The following is a 24245-nucleotide window of genomic DNA, read 5'->3' as shown; positions in this document are numbered from 1 at the left end:
TCAACATAAATCTGTATTTCAAAAATCTAGAATTCTGAAAATTCTACATAAATCTGTTCACCATAGGCAGAATTTGATGGATTGTATGGCACCTCAATGAGGATGACTAGAGAATATGGGTGGAAGAAAGAAGAACAAGGAATGGAGTTAGGGAATAAGGCTATTACCATGAAACATTATAATCCTGTAAGTATGTAAGTATTCTATCCCACTTGTACCATACACAGTGTCACCTTGACATTAAAAATATGAGAATTTATTTTATGTAGTAGACATAGAAGCTGAAAAATTTGAATTTGCATGAGCAGTTCACTTCTTCACTCCTTCAACTGCAGTTCACCTTTTTTTTTTTTTCCCCCAAGGGGGAGTTGGATTAAATAACCCTTAAGGATCTTAACTGTTGCTAAGTCTACAGTTCTTTTAAGTACATACTGAATGATATCTATCTGCAGGCATTTTGCTAAATAAGCCCTTTGGGAGATACTAAGATATATATCAAAATTCCTGGCCTTCAGGAGAAGATAAAGCCAAAAGAACAAATAAAAAGTAAGGCAAGTACCTTCATATACAGCAGTATATTGTGAAAACTCTACAGAAGAATCAATTAAATGAAAGAGGAGAGAATTTACAACTTGCATCTGTTGAGGATGATTACACAAAGGATCATTTGAACTGTGTCTGGAATATTGAGTAAGATTTTGACAGGCAGTTCTGACTAGGAGTGTGCGTCTCTACCAGCATAAGCTGGAGTGTGGAGATGAGAAAATAAAGTGTTTTCAGGGAAGTAGAAGTCAGCCGGCTTTACTAATGGAGAAATTGTGATTTACAGTAATGGGAAAAGAATTGGAAGGCATACTAAAAATAAGATTATGAATCATCTCAACCTACATACAGTCTAGGAGAGATACTTTAGAATATTGAGACAGGAGACTAGTAGGGTAAGATTTATTCTGAGAGACTGTGTGGATATGGAAGATGCTGTGGAGTAGGGAGGACACTCGACGTTTTAATAGCAATGAGGAAACCATTACGCTCATCTGGGTAGGAGATAGTTAGGGCCTGAAGTAGGGCAGTGGCAATCCAACAAAATGGTTTGGGCCAATGATACAGATTGTGAAGTAAGAATTCACAAGATTCAGTGAATGGTTTGGGTATAATTAAGGATTGGAAATAGTGTGACTGGAAAAATGGAGGCACCTTTAATAAAAATTTTTGAGTCAAGGGGAGAAGTTGATTTTTTGTGAAGAAATAATAGAGAATTCCCTATCTTTCAACAAATCTTTCCCACCAATGTGACAGCAATTTTGATATAGTAACAAAGATACAATAATCTCTGAATCCTTATCTGTTTCTTGCAAAGCGATTATAATTTCTTAGGGATATTATTGTTCCTTGTCAATAATTCTTGTCAATTAGTATGAATCTGAATTGCCTTATGTACTAATATGGGGAAGGAGTAATACGAGATAGAATTTTTAAAAAATATTCCTTAGGAATACCACGAAGAAAAGCCAGAACTTAACGGACCATAAGGGTAGAATTTTAACTTTAATTTGGAGAAGTAATTCAATTTATTAATGAAACCTATCAAAAATTATAATAGAAAATAAAGAACACCCATATACTAGGCACTGTGAGAAAATAAGTGATGGAATTTTTATTACAGCAAAAAACATATGAACCTATGATAGCTCTAATTAAAACTGTTTTCCCTTCATTTTCTTAATTACTATCATTGACTCATGTATGCTTGACTTCCATCTGATTTGATAATCTGCACTTTCTTGAGTAAGGAGTAAGAAAGGAAATGAAAGCAAAAGGACTATTTATAATTAGTGAGGATAAAGCCTAGGAGGAAAAAATAAGATATGAAAATATTAAATAAAGCTTTAAGAACTATATATATATATATAGTTGTATATATATACATATAATGTATATATATATTTAATTTTAAAGAGCATAGGCAATTGTGATTCTTTCCTCCTGACTTCTGCATAGCATCTGACAGCAAAGAAGCTGGTGCCAATTTGCAGACTTCCACATGAAGGATTTTGAAGCATCGGATGACTGGTTAAAAACCTTGTTTTCATGTGTCATATCACTTTCACCGTGAATAGTCTCCTTTAATCTTAAATTTTGAAGTGTTGTTTTTATTCGTCCCATATAATTATTCAGTTGTATGTTGTTACTCAGCTGCCTTTAGAGTCATGGACTTGGGAGGAGGAAAGACTTTGTGGTCCAGTATCTCGCTAGGTGGGCTTGTCAACCGCAGCCATAAAGGGCGGGCTCCGGGATCGGTTTGGTCAGGAAATTGCTGGGTTAAATACACACAGTCAAACAAGATTTTTATTTAGGTGGTGGAGGGGAGGGGTATAGAATTTCAGAGACTTTGATATGCTAATGTGACTCAACTGAGGAGAAGCAAGATAGACCATTTCACAAACTTATTTGACCACAAAATCCTTTTTTCAAGGAGTCTTTCTCAGAACCATTGTGCCACAGAACACACGTGGGGAAACTCAAATCCCTTAAATTTATGGATAAACAGAAAAGAGATGGAATGGCTCATTCGAAGCCGCATAGCTATTTACTTAAAGAAATGGACTTGACCTAAGGGCTCCATCATATTTAGTTTTGCTTCCTTTTACCCCCAAATTCATAAAAGTCTTTGAAAACTACATGATGTTCCAAATTAGACCCATAAAATACACAAAGGTGTCTTAAGAAATAAAACTAACGATTTATTTTTGGTATATTTTGAATTCACACATTGGCTTTGATGAAAAGAGTTAGATCAAAAGAGCCAATTAATATTTGTAACCAAGGTTACACTTTTGCAATCAGGAACATTTTTCCCCACAAAAATCAACCATCTTTTAAATTAAAAAATCTAATAAAATGTAAAAAAAAAAAAAAAATTAAAAAATCTGTTTCCTTTGAAATTATAATAATATGTATACCAACAACCTTCCACATTTTCCAAAAACAAAACAAAACAAAAGACTGAAGAAAATGACTGTTGTGTGAAACCCTATCTTTATAAAAATAAGCATTTATCTGTTAAAAACTTATTTGCATAGATGAAATTATGGTAGATATGCTGTCCTTCCCTATATATTTTTACTCAGTGATATTACATGTTTATTTTTTCACATTAATACGTGTAGATCTTTTTTAAAATTATGTTTTTTTAATTGAAGTAGAGTTGACCCAAAATGTTACATTAGCTTCACATGTACAGCATACAAGTTTATACATTATGCTGTGTTCACAGCAAGTGTAGCTACAATCGTTACCATATGGTGCTGTTACACTATTACTGACTATATTCTCTTTGACTTTTTACCAGGTGATTTATTCTTTCCATAACTGGAAGTGTGTATCTCCCACTACCTTTCATCCATTTTGCCCCAACCATCAGTGTGTTTTCTGTATTTGTGGATCTATTTCTGTTTTGTTTGTTTTGTTTTTTTAGATTCCACATATAAGTGAAATCATATAGTTTTTTCTTTGTCTGTTTGACTCATTTCACTTAGGATAATACCCTCTAGGTCCATCCATGTCTTAAATGGCAAGACGTATAGATCTTCTTTTAATGGCCTAATAGTACTACATAATATAGCTCTGCTGTAATTTGTGTAATCGGTTTCCCATTGATGGACATGAGGGCAGTTGTAATTTTTTTTTAACAGATAGTACTGTAGTGAATTTTGGTGTAGGTCCTCTTCTCCTTCTGTTTTTGAACTTTTGTGTGTGAGTATGTCTGTAGGAAAGTGCCCAGAGTGGAATTGCTGGGTCAAATAATGTGCACATTAAAATTTTTGTAAGTATTGCCAAATGGTATAACTTTTACTGAGCTTAAAGAGACTTTATGATTTATAATGGGTAGCAATGACTATCTTGCTATATTAATTTTTAAGTCATAGAGAAAACTTATAAAGTATTAATAATCGTGATTTCTCTTTCTCTCTCTCCCTCCCCTGTACTTTACAGAGCAAATTATTCATGGAAGGATTTAGAAGCCTAAAAGAAGGAGAACCAGTGGAATTCACATTTAAAAAATCTTCCAAAGGCCTTGAATCAATACGGGTAACTGGACCTGGTGGGAGCCCCTGTTTAGGAAGTGAAAGAAGACCCAAAGGGAAGACACTACAAAAAAGAAAACCAAAGGGAGATAGGTAATCATTTTACTTTGTTAGTTTATGAGTTTATTGTATTTGGAAAAAAATTCTGAAATTTTTTTTCATTTTTATTATGTTATTGGACTTAGCCAATAGTAAATAAATTAGCCAAAGTAAATAAATGCCACCATTGTATAGATGAATAAACTTTATCAGGAATATAGGCTATCAGGATGCCTGGGTGGCTTAGTTGATTAAGTGACTGCCTTCTGCTCAGGACATCATCCCACGGTCCTGGTCCTGCACCAGGCTCCCTGCTCAGAGGGGAAACCTGCTTCTCCCTCTGCCTGCTACCCTCCTGCTTGTGCTCTCTCTATCTCTCTCTTACAAATATATAAATAAAATCTTAAAAAAAAAAAAAAAGGAATATAGTCTATCTTACAATTTGAACTCTGCACTATTTTCACCAGACTGTTCTGAGATCACAAATGAGGAGTTCTCAACAGACAGTGCTTGGACTTACTAACACCTCACCTGCTTTTATTTATTTATTTTTAAAGATTTAGTTTATTTATTTGACAGAGAGAGAGATCACAAGTAGACAGAGAGGCAGGCAGAGAGAGAGGGAAGCAGGCTCCCCACTGAGCATAGCGCCCGATGCGGGGCTCGATCCTGGGACCCTGAGGTCATGACCTGAGCTGAAGGCAGAAGCTTTAACCCACTGAGCCACCCAGGCGTCCTGTCACCTGTTTTTTAAAATGAAAATACCTTTATTATTTTGTCTGTTTTTAAAAGATAACCGGTGCATAAAAAATTTGAACAATATAAAAAATATAAAAAAATCAGGAAAAAATTCACTTAGAATCCTAACTAAGGTGGGAATCATAATATATATGGAGTATTTTTGAAACTAGCATTTTTTTTTCACTTAACATTATATCAAGGAACATTTCATAGTGGTCATTAGCACCTGCGTAAATTCCCACTGTGTGAAGATATCACAATTTATTTTTTGAATGCACCAGAATTTAAACAAGGTTAAAGTAATTTGTTAAATTTAGGCTATTTTGAATGTTTGAACATTATCAGTAGTACCAAAGTGGAATCCATATGTGTACATTTTTGAAAAATTGTCTGATTATATCCTTGGAATAAATATTGAAAAATCTAGATCAAGAACAATGCATTTAAAAATTTTTACTATCTATTTCCAAACTATTCTCCAGAAATGATTAGGGCCAATATACAACCCCTTAAAAAATGAGACTTTTCATTGAATGATGTCATTTTATTTTATTTTTAAGATTTTTATTATTTTTTTAAGTAATCTCTGCATTTAATATAGGGTTTGAATTTATAATCCCAAAATCAAGAGTCACGTGCTCAGGGCGCCTGGGTGGCTCAGTGGGTTAGGCCGCTGCCTTCGACTCGGGTCATGATCCCAGGGTCCTGGGATCGAGTCCCGCGTCGGGCTCTCTGCTCAGCAGGGAGCCTGCTTCCTCCTCTCTCTCTCTCTGCCTGCCTCTCTGTCTACTTGTGGTCTCTGTCTGTTAGATAAACAAATAAAATCTTTAAAAAAAAAAAAAAAAAAGAGTCACGTGCTCTACCAACTGAGCCAGCCAGGCTCCCCTTAAATATACATTTTGAATGGTTTTTTTTTTCCCAATTTATTTTATTTTTAAAGATTTTATTTATTTGAGAGAGAGAAAGATCATGAGCAGTGGAGAGAGACAGAGGGAGAAGGAGAAGCAGAATTCCTGCTGAGCAGAGAGCCTGGCCTGCCTGCCTGTGGGGCTTAATCCCAGGACGCTGAGATCATGACCTGAGCCAAAGACCAAGGCTTAACTGACTGAGCCACCCAGGCTCCCCCGAATTTTTTTTTAAAGTGGTCTCCATGCCCAATATGGGGCTTAAACTCTGAACCCTGAGAACAAGAGTCACATGCCTTACCATATGAGCTAGCCAGGTGACCCTGTATGATGTCATTTAAAAAATCTTTTCCAGAGCACTTGGGTGACTCAGTTGATTGGGCATCCAACTCTTGACTTTGGTTGGGGTCAGGGATTGAGCCCCTTATTAGGCTGTGTGCTCGTGGGGATTTTGCTGGAGATTCTCTCTTTCCCTTTCCCTTTGCCTTTCCCCCTGCTCGTGCCCACACTTTCTGTCTCTCTTTCTCTCAGATAGGTTAAGAGATACAGCTCTTTTTTTCCTTTGCATCCTTTGATTAGAGGTTAAATATAATTTTATGTCAATTTTCATTTTTTTCTTCTATGAAATATATGTTTTTTTTCTTTTGCTCATGTTTCTATCAAGGTGTTCATTTGCTGTGGTTGATTTGGAAGTTTTCTGTTTAGGAAAGAACTCTTGTTTTCTTCTTTCCCACTGTGAAAAACCCTGTTCTTCCCTATTGTTCTTCTCTTGTGTATCTCCTTTACGTTTTTTTTTTTTAATCTCCTTTACTTTTACGCAGCACTTGGTTTCTGACACCGAATGTGTGGAGATTTTACCCCCACACTAAGCAGTCCTCCGTAACACCAGCTGGATGTCCTATAATTTAACTCAATTCTGAGGCAGTTTCATTAATGCAGAGAAGAGGTAATGGTGGTTCAGATTGGGATGGTAGCAATAGAGGTGAGGAACAAAAATCCTGACATTGTGAAAGTAGAGACAACAGGATTTACTGTTGGATCAGATGTGGACCGTGAGAGAAAGTGAATATTCAGGATGACTCCAAGGTTTGTTTGGCCTGAGTAACCAGAGGGATGGAGGGGTCATTTACCAAGAGAGGGAAGATTAGGGAAGGAGCAGGAGGAAATGAGAAGTATGGTCTCAGATATATATATGCTGGAGATTTATAGTAGACATCCAAATGGGAAAATAGATATGGCAGATGGATACATGAGTATGGAGTTCCAAGGCTATAGAGAAAAACTTGACAGTAACCAGCAGAATGATAGTTACAGCCTTAAGATTGAATGAGATCACCGTCAGAGGGATTATACATGGAAAAGAGAAGAAAACTCAGCCCAAGGGCACTCCAGCACTTAGGGATCAGGAAAAGTAGGAGGAATAGTAAAGGGCATTATGTTAGAAGGAGAGAAATAGGAAAATCAAGAGGATTTTGTCTGAGAAGTCAAGGAAAGAAGTATTTCAAGAAGGAAGGGGTCCCCAGTGTTGGAATGGTACTGGTAGTGAAATTATTAAGATGACCACCAAGACTTGAGCATTTAGCAACAAGGAAGTCACCAGTGAAGTTGACAAGTTCAGATTCAGTGGACTGTTGAGAATGAAAGTCTAAGTGGGTTGTGTTCAACAGAAGGAAAGGCGAGGAAGTGGAGACAACAAGTGTAGACAATTTTTTGAGTTTTCCTCTAAATGAGAGCAGAAAAATGAAGCAGTAGCTGAGGCAAAGAATGTATAACCTGCTTATGTGTCCACTGGAGAGGGAAGACTGAGCACGCAGGGAAGAGGAGGACGCTTGCTGGAGTCCTTTCCTTGCTTAGGAAAGGAGGTTTGGAGATTTAAAAAGAGAGAACGTATGAAATAGGAAATCAAGGGGCTCCTGGGTGGCTCAGTTGGTTAAATGTCTGACTCTTGGTTTCGGCTCAGGTCACGATCTCATGGGTTGTAAGATCAAGCCCCATGTCAGGCTCCACGCTCAGTGGGGATTCTGCTTAAAGGTTCTCTTCTGCCTCTCCCCCAAATCAAGTGCACACATTCTCTCTCTCTCTCTCTCTCTTTCTCAATAAATACATAAGTACTTTTTTAAAAATCTGAAATAAGAAATTAAAAGAGTGAAGGCATTATGGAGAAAAGGTAGAATTCCAGGCTATACCAAAAACCCACTGAAGATAAGTGGACATGAATTTAAAGTAATGTCAGTTGGTATGATTGTGTTCTTTCTCCAGCCACTGGTGATTTTGTGAACAGTGGAATAGGCACAGAGATGGATATAATTAGAGTTGGGGCTTTCCTAGTTGAGAATAACAAAGGGGGAGAAGCGAAGGCACTGACAATGTATGCAAGGGAGCGGTTGTAATGATGGATTATACAGTATAAACTAGGTGGCAGGCTCATGGTGAGTGGGTTACAGATGGGGTTCTAGAATTGCTGCACTTGGAGTGCTAGAAAGAACGAGAGGGTAGAAGTTAGTGGTGACCAGAAGGTGAATAACTGCTTGTGTTTGTTGTATGTCTTACTGTGATAAAGGCTTTTACACAATTTGGTATCTTACGATTTCCAACTGCATAGTTCAAGATGTTTATAGTTTTTGTCACTAGGATTAGCATTCTACCCTTTTTGTAAAGTGACAAAGACAGGCTGCAATACAATAATCAAATAAGCATAGACCCCTGCGTAGAAACTGAAACAGTGAGAGAGCAGTATGTGGCAGTGTTAACTGATGTTTGGAACAGTCTCCAATGTACTGATTTGCCCTTTATTTTTTTTTTCCAATTTATTTATTTTCAGAAAAACAGTATTCATTATTTTTTCACCACACCCAGTGCTCCATGCAAGCCGTGCCCTCTATAATACCCACCACCTGGTACCCCAACCTCCCACCCCTCCACCACTTCACTCCCCTCAGATTGTTTTTCAGAGTCCATAGTCTCTCATGGTTCACCACCCCTTCCAATTTACCCAAAAGCACATACCCTCCCCAATGTCCATATCCCTACCCCCCTTCTCCTAACCCCCCTCCCCCCAGCAACCCACAGTTTGTTTCGTGAGATTAAGAGTCACTTATGGTTTGTCTCCCTCCCTATCCCATCTTGTTTCATGGATTCTTCTCCTACCCACTTAAGCCCCCATGTTGCATCACTACTTCCTCATATCAGGGAGATCATAGGATAGTTGTCTTTCTCCGCTTGACTTATTTCACTAAGCATGATACACTCTAGTTCCATCCATGTTGTCGCAAATGGCAAGATTTCGTTTCTTTTGATGGCTGCATAGTATTCCATTGTGTATATATACCACATCTTCTTTATCCATTCATCTGTTGATGGACATCTAGGTTCTTTCCATAGTTTGACTATTGTGGACATTGCTGCTATAAACATTCGGGTGCACGTGCCCCTTTGGATCACTACATTTGTATCTTTAGGGTAAATACCCAGTAGTGCAATTGCTGGGTCATAGGGCAGTTCTATTTTCAACATTTTGAGGAACCTCCATGCTGTTTTCCAGAGTGGCTGCACCAGCTTGCATTCCCACCAACAGTGTAGGAGGGTTCCCCTTTCTCCGCATCCTCGCCAGCATCTGTCATTTCCTGACTTGTTGATTTTATTTTTTTTTTTAAAGATTATTTATTTATTTATTTGAGAGAGAGAGACAGTGAGAGAGAGCACGAGCGAGGAGAAGGTCAGAGAGCGAAGCAGACTCCCCATGGAGCTGGGAGCCTGATGTGGGACTCGATCCCGGGACTCCAGGATCACGCCCTGAGCCGAAGGCAGTCGTCCAACCAACTGCGCCACCCAGGCGTCCCACTTGTTGATTTTAGCCATTCTGACTGGTGTGAGGTGATATCTCATTGTGGTTTTGATTTGTATTTCCCTGATGCCGAGTGATATGGAGCACTTTTTCATGTGTCTGTTGGCCATCTGGATGTCTTCTTTGCAGAAATGTCTGTTCATGTCCTCTGCCCTTTAAATGCTCAAAAGACTTCAGAGATCTTTTGTAACTTTCTTGACTTTTTCTATGGTTATTAACTATGCTTCTGGAGAAAGCCTCAATAAAGAGAATAAAATTGTGCTTTGATCCAGATTTTCATGTTTATTTGCTTAGTTATGTAAAATATCCTCAAAGATCTTAAAATAGTCTAGATTTTCTAGTTATTTCCCATTATCTATTTTTGTTACATTTTTCCTTAAGTTTTTTATTTTTTTTAAAGGAACAGCTCTTGGATTAATTTTTGTTACACTGTTTTTTTTTTTTTTTCTGAATATTTTGTGTGATACTTCTGTTTCCTTCCATTTTACTTTTTAATTTCTTAGTTTTTAAAAATTCTAAGTGGGCTCTATGCACAATGTGGGCCTTGAATTCATGACCCTGAGATTGAGAGTCTCATGTTCTACTGACTGAGCTAACCAGGTGCCGCATTTAGTTTTTTTCTTTTTTTATCTAAACTTTACCCCCAATGTGGGGCTCAAACTCAGAACCCTGAGATCAAGAGCCACATGCTCTGTTGACTGACCCAGCCAGTTGCCCTCCCCTTTACTTTTTATTATGAAAATTTTCAGAATACAAAAAAGTTGAAAAAATGCTATGATCATCACCCATATATATCCACATCCATAATGCAGTAATTGTAAACATTTTGGGAATTTTTTTTAAAGTTTTAAAGTATATTATAGGTGCATAATGGTGTAATATCATACCTCCTCTTCCATCAAAATAGTACTTCCTTAATAGCATCTAATATCTGTGGTACCTAGGTGTCTCAGGTCATAATCCCAGCGTCCCAGGATCCAGCCCCACATCGGGCTCCCTGCCCAGCAGTAAGCCTGCTTCTCCCTCTCCCCCTCCCCCTGCTTGTGTTCCCTTTCTCACTGTGTCTCTCTCTGTCAAATAAATAAAATCTTTTTTTAAAAAAAGTAACATGTAATACCTGATACATTTTTAAAATTCCCCATTTGGGCACCTGGTTGGTTCAGTGGGTTAAAGCCTCTGCCTTCGGCTCAGGTCATGATCTCAGGGTCCTGGGATTGGGCCCCGCATCGGGGGGTCTCTGCTCTGCAGGGAACCCACTTCCCCCTCTCTCTCTGCCTGCCTCTCTGCCTACTTGTGATCTCTCTCTGTCTCAAATAAATAAGTAAAGTCTTAAAAAAAAAATCCCCATTTGTCCAAAACTTATCTTTTCTGGCTGCTTTTTTCAAATCAGAATGCAGTTAAGGAACATGGCTTTCAGTTAGTTATATGTCTTTTTTTAAAAAGATTTTACTTATTTATTTTAGAGAGGGAAGTGGCAGTGGGAGGGGAGAATCTCAAGCAGTCTCCCTGCCAAGCCCGACATGGGGCATGATTCAGTGACCCCTAAATCATGACCCGAGCAGAAACCAACAATCCATTGTTCAACCAACTCAGCCACCCAGGCACCCCTAGTTTTATCTCTCTTAAGTCTCTTGTAATCTAGAACACCCCTTCCCTACACACACACGTACATGTACGCTCACACACCTATACACACACACACACATCCTTTTTAGGAAGGAATTCTATGACACTAACTTGTTAAAGAGATTAGGCCAACAGTTTTATGGAATGTGCCATATTTGGAATTCATGCGAGTGTCTTTAAACTTATTTCTCCAACACTTATGTTTCCTTAAATTGGAAGTATTATGCAAAAATGTGTATCTTGAACCTAACAAAATCCTTTCGATCTGACTTTTAGTTTACAGGCGGTATTAGGGTTAGAGGGACAAGTGGAAAAACACCAGGATGAAGCCAGATCACAGCCTGTGTTTGTCTGGTAGTTCCTTATGATTAGATTGAGGTTGTTCTCTTTGACAAGAATGTCATGGAAGTGATGCCACATTCTTCTCATTGTATCCGATTAGATGGCAGAAGATTTTGATTTTTCCCGCTACATTTTCTTTTCATAATTAATTAGCAATTTGTGATGAGACACCTTGAGGTTATGTAAATATCCCATTCTTTATCACACTTTCCATTTTTTCACTTATTTATTGTCCCAATACAAATCATGAGTTTCTGTTTCTTTCAATAAATTCCAATATTTACTTTAATGCTCAGTTCTTTCAGATTCTGTCACTAAGAGGCCCTTCCAGCTGGTTTCTATGTCATTTATTTATTTATTTTTAAATTTTAAATTTTTTTTAGTATGTTCAGTTAGCGTATAGTACATCATTAATTTTTGATGTAGTGTTCAACAATTCATTAGTTGTGGATAACACCCAGTGCTCATCACAGCACGTGCCCTCCTTAATACCCATCACCCAGTTATCCCATCCCCTCTTCTGTACTCTTTTGACATGTTCTCATCAGTTTTTGAGTACTTCTTACTTATAGACATATTTTCAAACTCATAGCCTACAAAATTTTAAAATAATGATATTAAATACTTGCTTTGATTTGCTAAAGTATTAGAAAGCTAGAATTCCTGTTAATATCTATTTTAAAAAGTAAGCATTGATATATTTCTGGGTATTTTGTTTTGCTTAGAGAGTTGTTTTTATTTTATTTTTTAAATTGTGGTATAGTAAAATTGACTTTTTCTTTTGGTGCACAGTTCTATGAATTTTCACACATGTGTTCATGTAGTTACCATCATAATCTGGATTCAGAACATTCTCCCACCCCCCAAATTTCCCTTTTTTTAAAGTAGGGTCCATGCCTAGTGTGGAGCTCAGCATGGGGCTTGAATTCATAACCCTGAGATCAAGACCTGAGCTGAGATGAAGAGTCAGACTCTTAACTAAGCCACCGAGTGTCCTGACCCTCTGTCTTTTTCCCCCACTCTGTTTTTTGTAGCTACTCCTACTCCACCTAAAACGCTTGGCTACCACTGACCCCATATCACTATAATTTTGTCTTTTCATAACTAGGAGTGTAATTATACATTTTCCCCCTCAGTTTTATTAGCTATAATGTGTTCAACATAATGATTTCATATATGTATATATTGGGAAATGATTACCACAATAAGCTTTGTTAACACCCACCACTTCACAGTTGCAGTCTTTATCTTGTGATGAGAGCTTTGAAGATTTACAATTAACAACTTTCAAATATACTTTCAAATATACTATACAGTATTGTTAACTTTAGTCACCATGTATTACTGTACATTAAACCTCAGAACTGGCTTGTCTTTTGACTGCAGGTTTGTACCTTTTGATCACCTTCACCTGTTTTACCCAGCCCTCAACATCAACCTCTGGCAACCACTGATCTGTTCTGTTTCTATGAGTTTGGTTTCTTTAGATTCCAGTATAAGTAAGGAAATACAGTATTTGTCTTTCTCTGTCTGTCTTCTTTCACCCGGGATAAGGCTTTCAAAATCCATGCATGTTGTCCCAAATGACAGAATTTCTTTCTTTTTTTTATGACTGATTAGTATTCATGTGTGTGTATGTGTAAGTATCTCACATTTTCATTATCCATTCATTTGTTGGTGGAGTCTTAGTTTGTTTCTGTCTCTTAACTATCGTAAATAATGCTACAGAGGACATGTTGCAGGGCGGGCATCTCTTTGAGACAATGATTTCATTTCCTTTGAATATATACCCAGAAGTGAGATTGCTGGATCATATGGTAATTCTGTCTTTAATTTTTTGAAAAACCTCCCTATTGTTTTCCATTTTGGCTGAATAATTTATATTCCCACCAATAGTGGGACAGTTGGGTACAGAGAACCAGGAGGGGGAAGGTGGCAATATATACTTCCCAAATATTTAAAAAGCTGTTCAAAAGAAACTGTGATAAATAGGGCAATGTAATATAAGTGAAAATAACGAGCACAGTGATAAGAATCTGCCGTACATGTAGCCTCTCTTTCCTACTATTAACAGTGCATAAGGGTTCCCTTTTCACATCCTCGCCAACATTTGTTATTTCTTGTCTTTTTGTTAATAGCCAGGTGTGAAATGATGTCTTATTGTGTTTTTGATTTGACTTTCCCTGATGATTAGTGATATTGTGCACCTTTTCATGTACCGGTTGACCATTTGTATGTTTTCCTTGAAAAAATACCTGTTAAGTTCCTCTATCCACTTTTAATCAGATTGTTTGTTTGCTAATGAGTTGTATTAGTTCTTTACATATTTTGAATATTAACCCTTTATCAGATTAATTTGCAAATACTTTCTCCCATTTTATATGTTGCCTTTTCATTTTCTTAGTGGTTTCCTTTGTGTCGAAATCTTTTAGTTTTATTTAGTTGATATGTTTATTTTTGCTTTTATTGTCAAATCCAAAAAAATCATTGCCAAGGCTGATGTTAGAGAGCTTAAATCTTATGTTTTCTTCTAGGAGTTTTGTGGTTTCGGGTCTTATGTTCTTTTTTTTTTTTTTTAATATTTTATTTATTTATTTGACAGAGATAGAGAGTTCACAAGTAGGCAGAGAGGCAGGCAGAGAGAGAGAGGGGGGAGCAGGCTCCCTGCTGAGCAGAGAGCCTGAATTGGGGCTCCATCCAGATCATGACCTGAGCTGAAGGCAGAGGCTTAACCCAGTGAGCCACCCAGGTGCCCCTCATGTTCAAGTCTTGAATCTATTCTGAGTTGGCTTTTGTGCACAGTGTAGGATAGTGGTCCAGTTTTATTTTTTGACAGGTGACTGCCCAGTTTTCCTAACACCATTTATTGATGAGACTTTCATTTCTTGATTGTATATTCTAGGCTCCTATGTCATAAATTAATTGACCATATATGTGTGGGTTTGTTTCTGATCTTTCTGTTCTGTTTCATTGATCTATGAGTCTTTTTATGTAAGTACTATACTGTTTAGTTACTATTCTTTTATAATAAATTTTGAAATCTGGGGTGCCTGGGTGGCTCAGTCGTTAAGTGTCTGCCTTTGGCTCAGGTAATGGTCTCAAGGTCCTGGGATTGATCCCTGCATCAGGTTCCCTGCCCAGCAAGAAACCTGCTTTTCCCCTCCCACTCCCCCTGATTGTGTTCCCTCTCTTGCTGTGTCTCTCTCTGTCAAATAAAATCTTTAAAAAATAAAAATAAAAAAAACACAAAAGTTTGAAATCAGAATATAATGCCACCAGCTTTGTTCTTTCTCAAGGTTTCTTTGACTATTCAGCGACTTTGTGGTTCCTTCCAAATTTTAGATGTGTGTATACTATTTCTGTGAAAACTGCCATTGCAATTTTGATAGGGATTCCATTGAATCTGTAGATCACTTTGGGTGATATGGACATTCTAACAATATTATTTCTTCCATGAGTACAGAATAGCTTTTCATTTATTTGTGTTTTCTGTAATTTTTTTTTTCACTAATGTCTTATAGTTTTCAGTGTGTAGCTCTTTCACCTCCTTGGTTAAATTTGTTCCTAGATATATCATTCTTTTTGATGCAGTTGTATATGACACTGTTTCCTTAATTTCTCTTTCTGATAGTTCACTGTTAGTGTATAGGAACCAAATGATTTATATATATTTATTTTGTATTCTCCAACTTAACTGAATTTGTTTACTAGTTCTAACAGTGTTTTGGTGGGATCTTCTGAGGCTTCTGTAGCATGTCATCTGCAAATGGAGACAGTGTTATATCTTCCTTTCCAGTTTGGAAGACTTTTTTTTTTTTTTTTTTTCTTATGTACCTGCTTTGGCTGGGTCTTCTAGTACTATGTTGAATAAAGGTGGCAAGAGTGGGCATCCTTGTCTTGTTCCAGATCTTGAAAGAAAAACTTTTAGCTTTTTACCATTGTATAATGTTAAGCTGCAGACTTGTCATATATGGCCCTTATTATGTTGGAGTGTATTCCTCTATACCCACTTTATCATGAATGGATGTTGAATTGTGTCCAATGTTTCTTCTGTGTCTATTGAGATGACCATATGACTTTTATTCTCTATTTTGCTAATATGATGTATTACATTTATTTTTTTGAGGATTTTGAATTTCTATTCATCAGGGATACTGACTTGTAATTTTCTTTTCTTACAGTATCCTTGTCTAGTTTTGGTATCAGGGTAATGCTAGCCTGATAAAATGAGTTTGGAAGTGTTCCCTTCTCTTCTTTATTTTTGAAGTCTTTGACATGGATTGATATTAATCCTTCTTTAAATGTTTGGTACAGCTTACCAGTGAAGCAATACAGTCCTGGACTTTTCCTTGTTGGGAAATTTTTTTATTACTCCTTATTAGTAATTGGTATACTCAGATGTTTTTTTCTTCATAATTTAGTATTGATAGGTTGTATATTTTTAGGAATTTATCCATTTCTTCTAGGTTGTCCGGTTTGTTGGTGTATAGTTCTTCACAGTCTGTTTTGAGCCTTTGTATTTCTGTGGCGTCAGTTACAATGTCTCCTCTTTTATTTCTAATTTCATTTATTTGAATCCTCTCTCCTTTTTTCTTGGTAAGTGTAGCTAAAGGCATTTCTATTTTATTTTTTAAAAGGTTTTACTTATTTATTTGTCTGAGAGAGATAGTGCACAAGCAGGGAGAGTGGTAGGCAGGAGAGCGGCAGGCAGAGAGAGAAGCAGGCTCCTCGCTGATCAAGGTACCTGATGCAGGACTCAATCCCAGGACCCTGGGATCATGACCTGAGCCGAAGGCAGAGGCTCAACCAACTAAGCCCTCCAGGCATGCCAGTCTTTTCTATTTATCTTTTCGAAGAACTGGCTCTTAGTTTCACTGATCTTTCTGTTGTCTTTTTCATTCTATTTCATTTATTTCCACTCTGGTCTTTGTTATTTCTTTCCTTCTACTAATTTGGGCTTAATTTTGTTTGTAACCTTTTGAAATTGGCTTTTTTCACTCAGCATAATGACTTTGAAGTTCATCCAAGTTGTTGAGTGTATCAATAGTTCATGCTTTTTTATTGCTTAGTAGTATTCCATTGAATGGATTTAACACTGTAGATCCATTCTTCTGTGGGAGGACATTTGGCTTTTTTCCAGTTTGACAATTATGAACAGAGTTTCTACAAACATTTATATATAGGTTTTCTTGTGAACAAAGTTTTCATTTATCTAGGAGTGGATTGCTGGATTATTTGACCATAGGTGTTTATTTAGCTTTATAAGAAAATGCCAAATTTTTTTTTCAGGGAGTTGGTACTGTTTTGAATTCCCAACAACAGTATATGAGCTCCGGCTGCTCTGTATCTTTGTCAGCATTTGATATTATCAGAATTTTAAAAAATTTTAACTATTCTAATAGATGTGTAGTGATATAATGGTTTTAATTTTCATTTCCTGTATGGCTACTGATATTGACATTTTTAAATGTTTTGTGTCATCCTTATATCTTCTTTGGTGAAGTGTCTGTTCATACCTTTTGCCCGTTTTTACTGGATTGTTTGTTATTGTTGCATTTTGAGAGCTCATTGTATAAAAATTATAGCTACTAATCCTTTGTCAGACATATGACTCAGGTGTTTTTTTTATTTCTGAGTTTGTGGGTTATTTTTATCACTGCCTTAAATATCTGTCACAGAGCTAAAGTTTTGCATTTTGATAAGGACATTTATCAATCTCTTATTTTGTGTCATGTTTATTTAATGTTATGTTTAAGAAATTATTGCTTACCTCAGGACACAGAGATTTTTTCCCTGTGTTTTCTTCTTGTAGTTTTATGGTTTTGTGTTTTACATTTACATAACAGTCTATTTAGAGTTAATTTTTGTATCGGGTTGAGGTTTAGATCCAGGCTCATTTTTTTCATGAATAATATGTTTAATCTAATTTCTGTCATTTCAAGTTAAAAAATTAAAACTCTATTAAAATTTTTATTACAAAGAATTAGCATACTTAACAAATATGAAATTGGTTCCATCACTCAAAGTGTTCAACTCTAAAATCATATATATATATGTGTGTGTGTGTGTATATATACATATATGATAGAACAATATTTTGTGAAGATTTATGTCTTTGTGGCAAGAAATATAAAGTAATTTTAAGGATTCTGTTTTAATTTTACATAAACTATTTTACAAAAGAAAGTGGGTTTTTTTTTTTTTTTTCATTCTGTCTTAAAATTCTTCTGAATTTAGTTACCACAGTTACCAGGGTCCAGTTACTCAGTAGCAGGGTGGTTATCTTATTTTGAATCCTCCACATTTAAAATGTTTTTGAAAAATTATAATGAAGTAATTTCAGACTTATTTTTGCCATTTTTTTAAATGTACATTATCAAAAGAGTAGAGATGTAATGGTTCCTATAAAGGTCTCTTTATAATAAAATGAAGATTGTTATTAATTTAAAACTGTACTTTTCCCCTCAACTGGCCTATACTTGATAACTTTTATTTTTTATAAAGCCACAATTTACTGTGAAGTAAAAGAAGTAACTTCTAAAGAATGAAATTGTGGGAAAAGACAGTAAAATGGTTATTCTATTTGCCACTATTAATTTTTAGGATTTGTGTGGAATAATCATGTCAGACTATAATATAGAATTAAATGTTCCATGTAATAAAATTTATTTTATATTAACAAATGTATTAGTAAAAATGACACAGACTGAACATATGGTCTGGAAATCTTTCTATGAGGATTACATGATTTTAATCATTAATAATTAAGGAATAAAAATGTATGTAAGCTTTAAATATTTGAAGTGCATATATACATGGTAAATGTATCTATTAGGTGTATACATATAAGCTTCTTCTTCTTCTTCTTTTTTTATGTTTATGGTTTCTTTTATTACCCCCTTTTTAATTCTAAATTTTTCCTAGGGTAGCGACTATTTTCTTTGTTCTCCTTAACCTTCCACGTCTTTTGACCCAACCACACAGTCCAAGAAGTGTGTTCATTATAATGCAGTTCCTTTCAACAGTGTTGACCTGAGATTTTTAAAATAATAAAATATAATACCAATGTTTTACTGCTTTCATTTCATTTCAAGCAGTATTTCATTTGTGTCACTGCAATAGCACATGATTAAGCTTTTTGATTTTTCTTCACGAGTTGAAGTTTTAATATATTTCGTTTAGAAAGAAGGTTAATTGTTCTGTTTAGTATTACTGCTTTTCACATTGAAGTGTAAATCAAAGGAATTTCCTTTGATTTGATCATATTGAAAAGATTAATTTGTCATTTTTAAGATGTTCTTCATGTAGACTTAGATACTGATTTTGAAATTTGACATTTTTTATAGTCTAGTATTAAAGTAGTATTAGAATGGAAACGTGAATATAAACAGAATCTCAATATGTATGTCTAATTTATCCTCAAGAGCTCACTTGCCTTTTGTTTAAAAGTAAAAGTGAAGATATATGATAGTAAAGTTATTTTTTCAGAGCCATAATTTTTTAATTTCAAATTCCTTAAATTTAGAAAAAGTTTTTGGAAGCCATAAGATTTTTTTTTTAAATCTGCTTAGGCTTTTTATCATTGAAAGACTGTATTTTCATTTATTAAAAAGAAAAAATATTTATTTAATGCTCTTATTTACCTTTAGAGCAAATGAGCTCAAAATTAACTAGAAATAACCCTCTTCCACTCCTCCCCCACCTACCTCAAGAATGTAATGTCTTTTCTCTCATTATCTTTGTGGTATAACTTGAAGTTTTTCAGTTACTTTATAGTAGGAATTAGAGCACTATGTTATTCTCATTTTGAAATCTACATACATAGCATCACTGAAAATAATAAATCTACTTAAGTTTATGATGCCATTTTATTAAGGATATCTGTTTCACATTAAAAGTTCTTCAGTGATTTTATTTTCATGTTTATTATATCCCAGAACCTGCTCCCAAAATAAAAAGAAAAATACTCTTTAGATGCTGGTGATGTTTGAAAACTATAAATCAACAAATTCCAATAAATAACTGTTTCACCCTGATACTTGTGTGATTAGATTTAGGAATTTGCTGTTTAGTAGGTTCCTATTGTGGAAGAGAAATCTCTCAGGCATGAATTGATAGTCCAGATCCTTTGAGGTCTGTCTATTCTGACCTATGACCCCTATTCTTACAAGGTCAACATCTGAGGGCAGGAGATTAAGGCAGTTTAAAGACCGGAATGGTAAATGGAATGGAAAAATTAGCCAGCACATTTTGGGTGCAAAACATCAAAGTAATCAAATAGTTTGCTTATTTTAAACCTAGCTTATGGGTGTAACAAGCTAATTTTACTGTTTTTGTTGGAATCAGAAAAATTTAGTAACCGTAATTGAAGATTCTATTTAATAATAAATTTTAACTGTATAGCACAAATTAAGTTCACCAAGCTTAACCTCAAAATGTCAGAAAACGCAAAATAACTTGTCAGTTTCAGTACATTTTAGTCTTGTGTCCAGTTTGGATGTTTAAGTTAAATTTAAATTGGAATAACATTTACTTTAGCTTTTACCATGAGATAATTTTATTCAACAATGTTGAATGAAATGTATGTGTACCTATATTGGCTGATAATTAGAAAGTGACAGGATTTAGTTGTAATTATATACTGTTGACTTTTAAGAAAAATGTATTTTTAAATGGTAGTGGTAGAAAATAGAAGAACGTAAATTGGTCAAGTAGAGACAATTTCTCCTTTGTCTTTCTTAGACTTTGGTCTTTTATATTTTACTTTTCCCTGTAGAGATGTTCCTGTAATTATATTTTATTATAATTGCAAAATATAAACTTTAAATCTTACTTAGTTTTCGTCCCTTGTAAACAGTTCCCCACTACCCTTTATTTCACATTTGTTTGTATCCTGGACAGCTGTGGATTTGCATCTTCTGCTTCCTACTAATGACTGGCAGAGCTGGAGTTGAATAACTGAACTGTTGCATCGAAGTTTCCATTCATCTATGTAGTGACTAAGGGCATTAGTAAAACCAATGGAATACCCACATTTCCTTAATTCTTAAGCATTTTTTATTCTACCCCCGAATTTTCCTTATTGTCGACTTAATTTTAGGGTGGTTTCCCAAGTCCTTTCTTCTTGTGATTATTTTGCCAGAGATCTCTTAATGAGGCAATTATAGTTGTTTCCTTCATTCACATTATCTTAGCAGATGCTCTCCCTGCTGTGACCTCTGTTCAGACTGGGCAGACAATGTGCCGTTCTCATCACCCTGCACAAGACATTGTGTGGGGCTGAGCTTCCTTTGGCGCTGCATAGGTCTCCCCAGATGCCTGATGAGAGTGGGCAGAAGCCAAGTGGCAAATCATCATAATTTTAGGTTCATTTTCTGATTGCTGTTTTATTCTAAGCATAATAAATAGTAAAGTAATGCAGAAAAAAATGTTCCAGAAGCAACTCTAATGACATTTCAAGTAGAAATTGTGGGTTTATTTATTTATTTTAAAAGATTTTACTTATTTGACCGAGAGAAAGTGCAAGCACAGGAAGGGGGACAGCAGAGGGAGAGGGACAAGCAGGCTCTCCACAAAGCAGGGAGCCTCATATGGGGCTTGATCCTAGGATCCTGGGATCATGACCTGAGCTGAAGGCAGACACTTAACTGTCTGAGCCATCCAGGCGCCCCTAGGAATTGCAGGTTTAATAAGTAACTTTATATGATTTTCCTCCTTTAAACTATGTTCCTGGTGAAAGTGAGATCAAATATTCATAGTATAGTTCGTTATGAGAATTGTCTAGTAGTTCAAAATTTGGAGATCTTTTCAAAAAAGGAAATTAATTTAACCTTTAATACTAAGTATGTATATATTTAATGAACATATGACATTGTTCAGAGTATCACTTTTAAATTTATAAAAAATAAATCATCAAGTTTATATCCACTATGGTATCCATTGTGTTTCTGTGTGAACCCAATAAGGACTGATTAAGATGGAGACTAATCAACCAAAAATTTCCATTCTTTACACTGCTAAATCCCTCCACTGAAATACTAGTCCTAAGCCCCAAGCCCAAGTAACAATCCAGGGAATTACAAAGTTGTTAGCAGCTTTGAGCTAGTCTTTCTTTATTCTCCATTAATAAGGAAGTACAGGTCAAATTTTGTTCTGATGAATCTGAAGAGCCTATGCAAAGATCTTTCAAATTCATACTTGAATTTTAATTTTTTGAAATTTGGTTAAAATGAACAGATTGAGAGTTATGACTTGAACTGTACTCATAGTGCAATGAGATTTTCTTTTATTGGTATAAGTAGGATTACCTTATTTATATTATAATTTATAATGTAAATTTTAATCTGCTTGCACTTACCAGTAAAAAGTAGTAATTTAGTAAATCAGATTCTATTTTAGTAAAATCAGATTCATAATAAGCTTTTATATAATGTTTTTAACATATATACATTTTCACATAATGAAGGATGTTTTTTAAAGTGTAAGCAGAGAATAAATATTTGCATATAAGCCGAGAATAGATATTTAATTTAAAAGATGTTTTTTAAAGGAAAAATGCTCTTGCCATCATCTTTTCTTGAAAGAAAATCTCAAGTTAAAAAAAAGAAAAAAAAGAAAGAAAGAAAGAAAAAATCTCAGGTCAAGCAAGAATTCAAGAATTTTGGCCTCTAAAATTTTTAAGTTTAGTCTTGTCTGTTGTAGGCTTATTTTAAATATAAGAGTTAATAAGGAACAAAACTCAGGTGTTTTCCTTTCTTTTGGGAGGGAGTTAGTGTTGACTCTTAGTGGCTATAGAAAATGTTAAGAATCCCTAGAAATGCAAAAAATTTTACTTAACCCTTCCATGAAGGCTAAAGATACTATCTACAATTTTTATAATTACTTGTTAAACTCTGTCTTTCAAAAATCGTATACAAGGACAACTGAATTTTTTAACTCTTCTCATTAACTGGGAAAGCAGGATATGGTCATAGTTAGAGTAGCTCAATTTGAACCTGGGCTCTTCATACAGAGCCTGCCTCCTCATTAGCCATTCTGCACAGTCACAAACAAAAGCTTATCTGGATAGCAGTTTTTTAACAGGACCATTGTATGAAACTGCTATTAAGTCAGTTCCTGCTTTTTCCTACTTGGCTGACTCAAGACTATGTTCCCTGATTTAAGCATTTGCTTTTAGTCCCCTCAGTTTTAGTAGCCCATTTAGAGTCCTTTCTTGGGTTTATTATTGAGAATACTAGAACTGGAGGTACTACTGATGCAATAAGAAAAGTAAACAAAATTGAAAATCTAAGGATTGAAAAAGAAGAAATGAAATGCTTTGTTATACGTAGCAATGGGATTTTATATCCATAGTTATCTACAGGAAAATTAGCAGAATAGTTGGAATAAAGAAAGTAATTTAACAACATTGCTAGTTATAAGTTCAGTACAAGAAAATTGAACTAAGAACAACTGAATATCAGAAAAAGAAACAATTATCAGCAATGTCAAAACAGCTCTATACTTCAGGAAATCACTGTAATTTCAAAAAAAGGTTTATTTTACAACTGGAACACTAACCATAACACACTGTACCTAGGAATAAATCTAACAAAACTGTGGAAGAAAATGATAAACATATTGAGAGATATAAAAGATCCAAATTAATGGAGAAAGGTATATTTAACAAAATAATGAATGTCAAGGCTCAGTATTTTAAAGAAGGTAATTCACCATAAATTAATCTACAAATTCAATGTAATTCCATTCTGAGTTCCAGTAAGCTTGATTCTAAAATTGATTTGGAAGTTTATAGCGCCAATAATAACCCCCCAGTTTTGTAGACGAGAACCAAAGTGTGAGCACTCTTTCTACCAGATATCAATATTTGTTATGCAACTAGTAACAGTATGTAATTAAGTGATGCAATGGCCCAGTGAAAGACAAATAGACCTTAAGAGAATATATATAAATCTTGATACATGGCAGTTCCCCAGTTGGCTTCCTGCTCAGCAGGGAGTCTGCTTCTCTTTCTCTCTCTCTCTCTCTGCCTCTACCTCTCCCCACTGCTTGTTCTTTCTCTCTCTCAAATAAATAATCTTTAAAAATCTTGATACATGGCAGAGATGGCATTTCAGATCTTGGAAAATAATGAAAATATTATTAATGTCCTGGGAGTATATCTGTCTATAGAGAAAGAATGAAAGTGGACCCTTACCTCATACCATATTTAAAGACCTAAAAGTATAAAGCAAAACTTTACAACTCTATTAGAAGGAAATATAGGAGAATATCATTATGCTTTTAGGTCTGGGCAAAAAAATAATTTTAAACCAGATATAGAAAGCACAAACTATAAGATGTAAGATTAAATTAACTACTTCAGAATGTATAACTTACACCTGGCAAGGGTTTCATTCAGGAAGATAGAACTCTAAGTATTATGAAAATTGGAGATTTAGATCTTAATAGTACTTTTTTAAAAGATTTTATTTGAGAGAGAGAGAGAGAGAGCGCGTGCGCAAGTGAGTGGGGGATAGGCAAAGGGAGAAGGAGAGAGCGAACCTCAAGGAAGCGGACTCCACGCTGAGCATGGAGCCCAGAGCAGGACTCAATCTTAAGGACCCTGAGATCATGACCTGAGCCAAAATCAAGAGTCAGTCACTCAGCTGGATGCTCAGC

General features: G+C 35.3%; 1 protein-coding gene across 2 annotated transcripts in view; it reads left to right on the top strand.

The window, feature by feature from the left end:
- The window catches only part of LIN28B (lin-28 homolog B), a 121603-nt gene that overhangs the window by 55834 nt on the left and 41524 nt on the right, over positions 1–24245 (top strand). For both annotated transcript variants that reach the window (XM_044236255.1, XM_044236250.1), the window contains exon 3: positions 3997–4181. In XM_044236255.1, coding sequence (XP_044092190.1) covers positions 3997–4181 — 185 coding nt within the window. The remainder of the gene's footprint in view (positions 1–3996; positions 4182–24245) is intronic.

The sequence above is a fragment of the Neovison vison genome, chromosome 1, assembly GCF_020171115.1.
Source record: "Neovison vison isolate M4711 chromosome 1, ASM_NN_V1, whole genome shotgun sequence".
NCBI classification, from domain to species: domain Eukaryota; kingdom Metazoa; phylum Chordata; class Mammalia; order Carnivora; family Mustelidae; genus Neogale; species Neogale vison.
The sequence above is the reverse complement of the archived record's forward strand: the minus strand, read 5'-3'. Positions and strand labels throughout refer to the sequence as shown.